The 12443-nt window shown below is 36.7% G+C and overlaps 1 protein-coding gene across 8 annotated transcripts in view; it reads left to right on the top strand.

Annotated features, from left to right (window-relative positions):
* Window positions 1-12443, top strand: part of carmil3 (capping protein regulator and myosin 1 linker 3) — a 116801-nt gene that overhangs the window by 78284 nt on the left and 26074 nt on the right. For 6 of the 8 annotated variants that reach the window (XM_030160940.1, XM_030160938.1, XM_030160945.1 and 3 more), the window contains exons 24-31: window positions 382-480; window positions 591-710; window positions 3620-3733; window positions 5480-5655; window positions 5749-5842; window positions 8124-8249; window positions 11117-11183; window positions 11666-11853. In XM_030160940.1, coding sequence (XP_030016800.1) covers window positions 382-480; window positions 591-710; window positions 3620-3733; window positions 5480-5655; window positions 5749-5842; window positions 8124-8249; window positions 11117-11183; window positions 11666-11853 — 984 coding nt within the window. The remainder of the gene's footprint in view (window positions 1-381; window positions 481-590; window positions 711-3619; window positions 3734-5479; window positions 5656-5748; window positions 5843-8123; window positions 8250-11116; window positions 11184-11665; window positions 11854-12443) is intronic. The other 2 variants (XM_030160941.1, XM_030160942.1) reach the window with 1 other exon arrangement.

Genomic DNA, 12443 nt, shown 5'->3' on the forward strand with positions numbered 1-12443 from the left:
TGGTACATCATTTAACATGATATTTGACTCCGCTGAACCCATTTTAGTAACAGTCTGCATGTAGCGCGTTAAGCTGCTTATATAGCTTAGTTTCACAGAGAATGTGCAGACGAGTCCTTGAGGAACGCTTGATTTTCATCTCTCTTTCCATAAGATGATTAAGCATTGAACGCGTCCACCTGCTGAGTCAAGGAAATAAATCAAAGACATCACCTTTATTCCCAAGGATCAAAAATTCTCTCTCCAGTTTCCTTATTACCATGCAAATGGACTCGCCTCCTGTCTTCCCGCACACAGCTCTGTAAACACCTGTCATCTTGACTCTTCTGCCTTCCTGTTTGTTTTTCTTTGTGTGTGTGTGTGTGTGTATGTGTGAGACAGATCCAGCGTGCTCTGCTTAGGAACAATCAAACTCAGCGTTTCTCTCAGAAACAGGCTCTGAGGCTGCACCAGGGCCTCGTCACCAGCACAGCAGAACAGGTGCGTCTTTCCATACACGATTGTGAACAAGTCACGTTTTTTTTATTTTTGCACTAGCTTCGGTGCGTGGTATTTGCATGTAATGCGCGCTTCTGTTTCTTTTTGTGTAGGTGATGGAGCGGCTGTGTGTTCGAGTACAGCAGCAGGTGTGTGTTCTCAAAGGCTGTGAGGAAGGAGAGGACGTCCAGACAGCAAGGCAAATCCTCAAAGAAGCCAGGAACTCAAGAGCTGTGAGTGAACTACTCACACGAACAATTCATGGTTCACTTTCAGCTCCAGACAGAATTGTAATACAAACTGTAAACATAAAAGTTACACCTAAAACACAGTAAAAAACCCCAAAAACAAACAGTTGCATTGGCAGAAGTGAAGTAAATGGAGTGTAAAGAAGCTGGTGTTGTACATGAGTTGAATCAGTGAGTGCAGGCGTGTTTTTATTTTTCATATATTGTCTGTACAGTTTTTTTAGTTTCTTATTACTGTTATTATTTTATTTTATATATTGTTTGCTTTTGCACTATCTTGTTTTTTTTTTAACTATCCTGATGTATGTACACTTTTTTTCTTGTACTTCATTCTGTTGCTGCCTTGACTATTAACCCTATAACGCCAAACGTATCATATATGACACATGAGTTTTAAAGCCCTCTACATGATCACTGTGATATTTGTTTTCTTGAAAAACCTGATGTATACAATTAGATACATGCAATACACAGATAATCCACCAGGGGAGAGGAATTCATTCACCAGAGGCCTTTCCAGTGACACTACAAGACTGTCATTAATGAGGAAGGGGAAGAACTTGGACAATTTTGAAAAGGAATTACCAATTTGTTAGACATGTTTGTGTTGTATTATGTTTTTGTTTGTTCAAAAATAATAATATTTGAGCATTGAGACCTGATGTATCAAATATGATAAAAAAAATTTAAACTCATACATGGAAATTGATATTTGAAAAAACTTTTTTTTTTTTTGGTTGTTCAGAAGGACCAATAAAGGCTCCAGTTTCAAAGAACTGGAATTTTATGTCAATGATTTAATTGGTCAGGCTTTACAGGGTTAAATTTCCCCATTGTGGGATTAATAAAGTCTAATCTAATCAATCAATCAATCAATCAATCAATCAAATTTTATTTGTGTAACACCAAATCATAACAAAAGTTGTCTCATGACACTTTATATATAGAGTGTCAAAACAAGACTCTCAAACTAATCTAATCTAATCTACTCATTTATACCTGTTTAAAATCTGTAATAGGGGTTATTGCTATTATATGAAATCACAGTCTATATTTTAGGTTAATTGTGAATCTGTGTTTTTGTAGACTGGTGCTGGAGTAAGTTTAGTTAATGTGACTCTACCATGTACAGTACTGTGCAAAACTCCGAGGCCAACATTAGTTTTGCTGCTTTAGTGAAGTTTTAATGACCGCACATAAGCATTTTCTCAGACTCTGTATTACGATCCAATCTGCATATATGTGAAGTATGTACAGCTCTAAAAACCAAAGTTTCAGGGTAAAACAGCTTCTATAAACCAAAGTGATACTATTTGGGTGCTTCTATGAAACTGGGTTCATTTTGGTACCTGGTAGTTGTCCAGCTTTTTAGACCCAATAATAAATGACAAATTTAGACATATTTCTGCCCAGGATGTACCTAATGATGACCCCAGATAAATGCAAAAAAAAAAAAAAAAAATTATACTCTTGCTCTGAGCCATCCCAAAACTGATGAATTTTTAATCAAATATTGGGGCCAAAAATAGGACCAAAATTGGTACCTGAAAAGCTACCTCGGTGTCAGTGCATTTGATCTGGAAACCATGGCTGTAAATGGTCTTATATAACACTATAGATAAAGACACTGTGTTAAATTTGATGATCCTAGTGGTTTTTCTAATCCAGACATGCAGGTTTTTCATGAATCTCAGTCTCATTCCAGGTTTCGTGAGTAACCCATCGTGTCCACTCCACTTGTTACATGCAGAACCTGCCCAGTTAAACGCAAATAAATCTTGAGTGATTTTGCAACAGCAGTCATTCTTGTGAAATACTCTGCCTTGCATAATTAGTTTGATTCCCAAAATGTACCTGTGAGAGAATAAAAAGATATTCCAAAAAATAGTAGCACGTAATTTTCATGTCCTTTTTGCCGTGTTACATGCGGATTTTTGTATATAATAATATAAAAATTTGTTTTATCTGAAAAATTGTTTCTCTTTTATCTCATTAAGTATTTATTTTTAAAATAGACCCAAAGTGCTTCCAAACTTGCTTCATAACATTCGTCTACATCTGGTTTGAATTTTTAGCCCCCATGTCCTGTTTTTAGGAACCAGTTTCATAGAAGCACCCATTTAGTGTGACCTCATGTCTAACCCTTTTGTTCCGACAATGTGAGAATTATTGCATTCGTTTTCTGATGTTTCATTCAACACGTCAGATCTTTCTAACTGTTTGGGCTGCTTCTTGTCATGGGGGCAGGAGTCGCAATAAATCATGACTTTAACCTTTAGAATACATTTAGTTCAGTTTTTTTGTGTCTTTTAAGGCTGTACACATATTTTTCTTCTATTTTCTTGTTGTATCTGAAGAAAAGAGAATTAGAAATAACTATATATGCATATTTCAACCCCCAGGACATATACTTAACATAAGTCATAGTGTTCAGCCAGGGTCAAAGTGCAATATATACTTAGCTCTACTGTTTTTTTGTTTTGTTTTGTTTTTTTCTCGGTTGGTGACATGTCTGTTTTTATACTATATATATATTTACACTTCCTTTCTTCTTTAAACTTTTGCACTACGCATCACCAGAGAGTTGTCACTTACAATTTCGTTGTACATATGTATAATGACAATAAAGGCATTCTATTCTATTCTATTCTATTCTATAACAACAACAAAAGCTGAAGGTGGCCTAAGAATTTTGCACAGTGCTGTACTTTTTTGTCTTATATCTATTTAAATTTCTCCATAGTAAAATCTGTATATTCACCACTGTCATCTTTTCTACTTTGTTGTTCCATGGTTTTGCTTATTGACTGTTTTCCACTTAGAGGACTCACTACTTTTACCAAATTAATCTGATTATAAACTCCCCATTTTTCTTTCCTTTTTGTGTGTATTAGCTGTATCCATCTCTGTGCGAGTTGGCCCATGTGTTGTCGGTGGACGGCCCCGTCAGACAGCGATTGGACACTCTGGCTGGAGAACTGGCCAAAGCTGCTGACAAAGAACTGCAGGTAGGCCGGTCCGTTATCTTCGGAACTCCCATTCTCCCTATTGCATCCGCATTTTAGACAGTAGTGTATATCTCAACCACTTGCATATAAATTGCCTATTAATAGCGCATGACTGTGTGCGCAGTGCAGGTATGCTGACTTCAAAAGAAATAGCATTTAAATTCACAGGGAAAGAACAGTTTAACTTTTTTTTTTTTTTTTTTTTTTTTTTTTAAATCCGTTCAGTTTCCATCGGGATTCCGAAGCACAACACAGTCCAATAATATAACAGGAGCACACCCTGAGGAGGAACCTCGGATACTTTGTGTTGAATTTCAGCTTTCGTGAGCACAATTTAAATGAACTGTGCATATCCTTATGCACTCAGCTACATTTCTAATTTGCAAAGGTCAAGAGCATTTACATTTTAAAAAGATCATCAGTGGAATTCCTCAAAATGTGCGGCGTGTTTAACCACTGAGAGAGCTGAACATTCGAACTCAAGAGAAGATTTGTTTTCTTTCTTGAATGGATGCATGTCGGGCTGTGTTGGCGATAAATAAAATATGATGCAAAACCAAAGGAGCTGGAATGAAAACCTAAGTGAGCAGATGATAACGGGGAATGAATAATTAAATATATTGGAGAGACGGACTAAAAGTATAGGCATTTTTAGTGAGATTGCATATACCATTTGTTGAAGCACATGTATAGTCACGGAAACAATTATTAGACCATCGAAAGTCATCACAAACAATGGTTATGCAATCAAGTACTAACTCCTGTGTGTGTCATGTGACTAAAACAGACAGAAACTAGAAGCACTCGGAGAGCGCAGACCTCCGCCAAGGCTGATCAGTGGCCCCCCCCGTGGGCCCCCCCATCCCCGATCACCACCAAAATTTAATCATTTCTTCCTTATCCCATTTCCAACAAACCCTGAAAATTTCATCCAAATCTGTCCATAACTTTTTGAGTTATGTTGCACACTAACGGACAGACAAACAAACAAACAGGCAGACAAACAAACAAACCCTGGCAAAAACACAACTTCCTTGGCAGAGGTAAACATGGAATGCATAAAAGCACTGTTTTTGGCAGTACAACGCCATACACTGTAAAAAAATCAAAATCTTACCAAGTGTATTGTATTTTTCTTATTTCTAGTCCAAATATCTCATCACACTTAAAATAAGACATAATCAACTAAAGAGTAACTTCTCAGTGAGATATAAGAACTTATTTTTTGACAATAGATTTTGAAAATCTTATTTCAAGAAATCTTACCAAGATAATTTTCACTTGTTCCATTGGCAGATTTTTTTGCTTGAATTAAGCCAAAAAATCTTGAATTAAGCAAAAAAAAAAATCTGCCAATGGAACAAGTGACAATTATCTTGGTAAGATTTCTTGAAACAAGATTTTCAGGATCTGTTGTCTAAAAATAAGTTCTTATATCTCACTGAAAAGTTACTCTTTAGGTGAATATGTCTTTTTTTTTTTCTTAAGTGTGATGAGACATTTTGACTAGAAATGAGAAAAATACACTTGGTAAGATTTAGATTTTTTTCCAGTGTATCAAGAAAACCATGGAAAATGGCTAGATATCAGCTCTGAAATGTAACTCTAATGAGCTGTTTTTGTTGTTACCATTATATTTGTCCAAACAAATGTACCTGTAGCTGTACCAGGCATTAAAATGAACAAGAAATAGAAGAAAATAAGGGGTGGTCTCATCATTTTTTCCTCTACTGTATTTGTCTCCAGGTTGTCGTGGACTCCATGGTGTCTCTGTGCCGCGAGTTGTGTCCGATGTCCTGCTCTGCGGCCGAGAGACTCAACCCGCCTCTCTCGTCCATCTCCGAGCAAGTTTCGATCCCTCGGTCGTCAATCCGCAATGCCCTGATGGAGAGAGCAGCCGAGGATATCAACAGGGCTCTGGAGTAAGTAACGATCCGGTGGAAAAGTTTCAAGTCCGGCAAAGTTTTATAGCACTAGGAATTGACTTATTGTCTTTTGTTGTTTTTCTTTCACAGGGAGGTGAAGTTGTCTGTGGTGTCCTATCTGACCAATTCCATAGTGGATCAGATTTTACAGGAGCTCTACACCACTCATAAAACCCTGGTACTGGTAATATCCCTTTACTGCATGCCTTCTTGTAGGTATTTAGAAATGGAAACAAAGCTGAAATCTGGAACCTAGTAGTAAATGTAAAATACAAAAGGGTTTGATATTTACCTCGTTTTCATGCTACCAATTGACTTTACTCTGAAATTATTATTATTATTATTATTATTATTATTATTATTATTACATTTCTATCAGTATAATGCATTGATTCTATGATACCACTGTTCCAGATTTCAGCTTTTACCTTTTATTATGCATTGACTTTTCATGTTGATAAGGATAAAAGTTAAATTTATTAGATTTGTGAAACTCATGGCCAAATATAAAACTGTCTTTGAATCTCAGATCACACCCAGTATTGATAAAATTCTGCCAAATAGGGCAATGTGCCTCTAACTACATCAATGTATATTAGTGATTTTCAGCCAGAGTCCTGCAGAATCGATGTAGAAAAGCTTTGAGTTCCCACTTTAACGTCAATAAGTAAACACTCCAGAAATGTGTAGCGTTTACTTTGATAAGATTCAATTTGGTGCATTATTAAAAACAAATCAGATGAAGGGTTTTTGTTTCTGGTATAAATTATGAAAGGATTTCTGTGGAAGATTTGAGAAATTGTAAAATGAATGAACACTTCTCAAATACTGTCCAAAAAAAAAAAAAGGTCAAGTATATTTAATTTTTAACATTTAAAGATGCCCTGTTTGATATGTACAGTTGCGGAAAAAATTATTAGACCATCAAAAGTCATCGAAACCAATGGTTATGCAATCAAGTACCAACTCCTGTGTGTATCATGTGACTTAGAAAAGAAAACCTGGAATGCCTAAAAGCACTGTTTTTGTCAGTACAATGCCATAGCTATTGATGTAAGAACTGAAATGATTTTGGATATTATCAAGAAAAACATGGAAAATGGATAGATATCAGCTCTGAAATTAAACCCTTATGAGCTATTTTTGTTGTTATCGTTCTATTTCTCCAAACAAATGTACCTTTAGTTGTACCAGGCATTAAAATGAACAAGAAACTGAAGAAAACAAGAGGTGGTCTAATCATTCTTTCTGCGACTGAATCGACCTCAAAATACATGGAAGTCCTGTGGTAGAGTTAGCATTTGTCTTGTGTATAATTAAGAATATATTAATAATAACTTTTAATGATCCGAGAAAAGTGTTGGAATCTATGTAGATGGCTATTGACTAATGAAGACACAATCACAAATAATAATAAAAATAATAATATAGTGCTTTTAGATCAGTGGTTCCCAACCTTTTTTGGCTCGTGACCCCATTTTAATCACAAATTTCTGGCGAGACTTTTTTTTATGTGCTAAAATTCATTTGTTTTTGATCATGTAATAGTTTGCTTTACTATGTTACAAATAAACATTAATTTTAGATGACATTTAGTCTATATAATGTATATTATTTTGAACGGAGGCAGATAAGCCAGGTGTAGATTACTGCACAAAGTGAGAATTTTATTTTCCTTGGTCAGGATATGTACAGTCAGTCCAGCTTGGATTTACAAGGCTGACAATTAATACTGAACAAACAAGAACTCAAACTATGAATTATGAAAGAGCTGCAGCATCTGAAACCGACCACAATGAACATTTGAAAGATAAACAGAACCACAGTGCTGCAGTTTCAGCCTCAGAATTTGTCATGTTTTTTATGTATTAGGATTGTCTCTCTCAAATCACCATATATTTTTATTAGTAAGTTTTTATTTTTATCACTTACTAGAAATTTCAGGCGACCCCATTTGAATTCCAGGCAACCCCACAAGGTTGAAAACCACTGATTTAGATCCTCCTAAATCCCTCTAAATATTGCATACTGCATCTTTAATATAGAGTATAGAGCAGCTTTCTGTAAAACAAGAGCTATGGAAGTCAGGTGAGGACAGGATTAAACTCTGCCTGTTCTCTCCTCCATAAAATGAAGAAGTTTATTTAAAATGAAGGCGAAAATAGATAGCAGCGCAGCGTCTGCTCTGCTCTGTTTTGCATTCCGTTCACTCCTCCTACCGTTACATCTCATTCTCCTGTCTCTGTTTTGCCGCAGCGCCGGTTTGTCCTCTATCATGCCTCTCAGAGCTTTGATAATCTAGAAATTGTGTTTTATTCATATTGTTCGTGGACTTTGCAAACAACCCTGTACTCTCTTCAGGAGCATTTTATACAAGGACAAACACTGGACTCCTCTGAGACTGTGCTGAAGGATACTTTGTCAGTGGTCGTCACTGTGTGTGTGTGTTATGTGTGTTGCGTCAGCTACGGCAGGTGTCTCAGGTGAAACGTTGGGATGACGCCGGGACGGGAAGGCGCACTATCAGACAGTCCAGAATAGTGGAGTCTCTGGACTTTCCTGATGAGGATTTGGGAGTCAACCTTGGAATAGTAAGTGTGGGAGACACTTGTTGATGGGTTATGTATGTTGTTATATGGGTGCTTCTTTGAAACTGGTACCTAAAAACTAGGGGTGTGTATTGGCAAGAATTTGGCGATAAGATACAAATTGCAATACCAGGATCACGATACAATATATCACGATACTGTTAACAAGGCAATATTTTTTGTTTTGTTTCTTGTTTTAAAAGATTATTTCCTGGAAAAACTTATAGTGCAGCATTTGGATAAATAAAGTTTTAACATGCGGTTTTACCAGAACAAAAAATCACACAAATAAATAAATGAATAATGTTTTGCAGACATTACAGTTTATGATCCTGCTTAAATGTTTGTATTCTACTGCAAATAGAATGCATGGTGTTCAGTCCCTGAATCATCCAACATCAGAACATTATTTTTGTGCATTCCCAATAAAAAAACAAAACAAAAACCTAAACCACTCTGTCACAAGCCTGATAACCCTGATGAATCCTGGCATTGTCCAGTCTTTTTGATATTAAAGAAATGAGAGGCTTTGCAGCATCAGTTAGCATTAAATAACTTGTTGCAGCTGAAACATTAAACACTGCTGTAATTATCTGGTGGAAAAATCTAAACTATTTGTTTAGTTAAATCCAAGCAGGTCCTTTTTGGCCAAGCTGTGTATGATGTTATTATATATTATGTGAGCATTATCATCATCCATCCATAAAGAGAAGACTTGGATTTTTCTGCTTTTCTTTGTTTAAGATAATGGTATACTGCGTCATCCGTAGGAACCTTTTTGTCTGTTTTTTGACATTCTATAGACTTATTGTTACAGGTTTCAAAGATAATTACCTCAGGTCCCTTTCATCCCATCAATGTAGCTCACTTTCCTGTTTTTTTTTTTTTCCTCGTGGTGCTGTAAAGTAACTGACAGATTCCCTGTGAAATCTATTGTTTCTTTTTAAGCAGTCCTTTTATGTAGGATGAAAATGGAGTCTGAATTCATTCTCATTGTGAAAGGTGAAATATGTAAAATGTCTTTCATGTAAACAAATCTGTCAAAGTTCGAGTGAGCTAGATACTAAATGGAGGAGGGAGTGACGATGGTGAGAAGAAAGCCTTGAAACAGACAAAAGTATTATTTTCTGATCTTTTCCCCCAGTGACTGTGCTCGTAATCACACATACCTCTGCCCACGTCATCGCCAGAGGTGGCAAAAGTACTCAAATTCTGTACTTAAGTACAACTACAGATACTTGTGTGGAAAAATACTCTCATAAAAGTAGAAGCACTGATTCAACTCCTTTACTTATGTAGAAGTAAAAAAGTACAACTTCTCAATTATGATGAAGCACAAAAGTAAAAGGTAAAACTGCATTTTTTTTCCATGAATGAAACAATACTTATTTAACCAGGCAAAATCATAAAAAGTTCCATTTTCTAATTCCACAGTGAATGGTACTGACCACAGTCCTGCACCGGGTCTGGTACCGGACAGGTAACCCACAGAAACATGCAGGGACGGGCAAAAAAAAAAAAAAAATTAATCATTTTCACAGGCACAGGTAAAATTAAATGAAATGCAGGCAGGTAGCAGGCAAGGAAGAGAAAAAATAAAAGAAGATTCATGGATGAAAATAATTTGCAGGACAATTTAATGATGAACCGTGGTTGATCCACAGCCAGTTTGTTTTATTTTGAAGTGAGCTTCCAGAAAGTGCAAACCCCTTTCTTCAGACTTCCCCCCGAAGTCATGCCTCCATTGTATTTATTGCACTCGCGGGGGGGGGTCAGTTGAATTTGATAGACATATCACCATCCAATCATTTTGATTGTCCAGTTAAAATGATTGGATGGTGTTTTTTCAGTCCTGTCCGTTCCACAGGTGACTACATTTTTTTATTTTTGTGTTAGACCATTTAATTAATTGGTTACAGTCGGGGTGTGAAGGGGATTTTAAGCAATATCGTAAAAAATGCTCCAGGAAAACATCTCCTACCAGGACTCTGGTACTGACCCTGTGCAGGACTCTGGTACTGACCGTGGTCACAGCCTGTGCTCCCTTCTCTCCTCCACTGATTTTCCCTCTGAAGCGACATATTTTACATTCTGTCACATCTGTTTAGTTTGAAAAAGTAAGGAGCCTATTCTGAGAATGTATGCAAAAATGTAGGGAGTAAACGTAAAAAGTTGCCAGAAAATAAATACTCAAAGTACAAATACGTAAAAAATCTACTTATAAATCTACTACATTAAATAAATAAATAAATAAATAAACAAAAATGAATAAAAAATCTACATAAGTACAGTAACAAACTACCTTTACTTCATTATTTCCCACCTCTGGCTGTCACATAACTGATGATCTAGAATTGATACAAGTAGAGCACATGCTTCTACCTTTTCTGCTCTCCATGTCTGCACTTTGCCCAGAGTTTTATCTCTCAGACAGAACTTCCCAACACTATGAACGTGAGAAAAGCTTCAGTAACTGGAGCTGCTTCATTTTATTTTTTTTTTTCTTTTTTGTTCTGCCCATGCACAATGCATGATACCATTATTGATTGACTGGAGGTATGAACTCACTGCCAAAGGTCAAAGCCCAGAACCATCCCAAAGACAGGAAACTGAGACAAAAAAAAAAAGAAAATACAGACAGAGGCACAAGTATCTGCATGCAAATAAACCACCACACACCGACAGAGGTCAAAGGTGGTGATTCAGGAGGATTAGTAGTGTATGAGTGGGTATATTTTTAAGGAAAATGATACATGCGTGCATAAAAGGCTAAATGTATGGCTTTTGCTTGATGTTTTTTTTTTCATATAAGTTTAATATGTTTGACTTGTTTGTCAAAGAGTTAAACAATTATCCCTTTTTGACAACAGGACACCATTGCCATTAAGAAACGGAGTTCCAGAACTAGAAGAATTCGTCCTGTTTCTACTAGACTGAGTAAGTTTTTACATCTCAACTTCATATTTTCCACAGTAAATATACTAAAACATAGAGTATATTTAAGATTTTACAAATACAGTTTCCAGAATGTATTAGACTCATAGTGTTTCATAATCCTCCCATGTGCTCAGTTATCAATAACTTTATTAATAATCTATATAATCCCTTGATTATTAGCATCCAGTGCTTATGTGTGATGTTGTTATTACTTTTTCAATCTTATATTTATCTCCTGATTAAAAGCTAACCATGTTGCCTTTTTTCTGGTGTCATCTTAAAACCTCTAATGGGATAATCAAATTCATATTTTATTTCTCCTGACAGTTTTTTATGTAAACATTTAGTTCTAAAGGCCTCTTTCATGATTTAAATGTGAAATGTGAAATCCCAGCTTAATCTAGGATGTCTGTACTTAAGTGTTAAGCGTATAATCTACAGCTCAGTTATGAAAATGTTCCTTTCGTCACAACTTTTCCCAGGTTTAGGTGACGAGCCCAGCTCCTCTCCCACCCCCTCTGCACCACCTCACTCTGCCGCTCTTTCCCACTCGGCATCATGGGAGTGTCTGTCCACTCTTCCCACCAACGGCTCACCCTTGCGTCACGTGACCCACGTCAGGCCCCGCCCACCACGGAGACACAGGGCAGGACACCTTCCTCCAGAATCAGTGAGTTGATGGAAGTTATAGAATTATATTTGTGCCAGTTTCTTGAGCGAGCAACGATAGATTCTGAGCACACAATTAGAGATTTTGAGCACATAAAAATATATTTTGCGAGCACATCAATTATATTTCAAAAAGAAATTATGCTTGAGCAAACAAAAATCGATATTGTGCTCCATAAATGCGTTTGCATGTTAGTTTTACTCATAACGTTCTCTCACAAATTCTTTCCATGGCGCACAAACAGACCGCTGCGCTCGCTCACTTTCCCCTTCCCTCTCTCGCTCAACCTCCCTCTCCCTGCGCGCTCAGGTTGTCGTGTCCGCACGCTCAACTTGACACACACGTTACAATTGTGCCACAAAACCAACCAATCGGAGAGCTTGTACACTCTGATTGGCTGTTCGCTCTCCAATTAGCTCGCTAGTTACATTTACCTGAGACAATAATCATAATAATAATAATAAATACTGACCGAAGTTTGTGTAGAATCATTTCCTCCTCTTCCGGTCCGTGTCTGTCTCATCGAGCGCTTTTTTTTCGGGTAAATGTAACTAGCGAGCTAATTGGAGAGCGAACAGCCAATCAGAGTG

This window comes from Sphaeramia orbicularis, chromosome 17, assembly GCF_902148855.1.
Source record: "Sphaeramia orbicularis chromosome 17, fSphaOr1.1, whole genome shotgun sequence".
NCBI classification, from domain to species: domain Eukaryota; kingdom Metazoa; phylum Chordata; class Actinopteri; order Kurtiformes; family Apogonidae; genus Sphaeramia; species Sphaeramia orbicularis.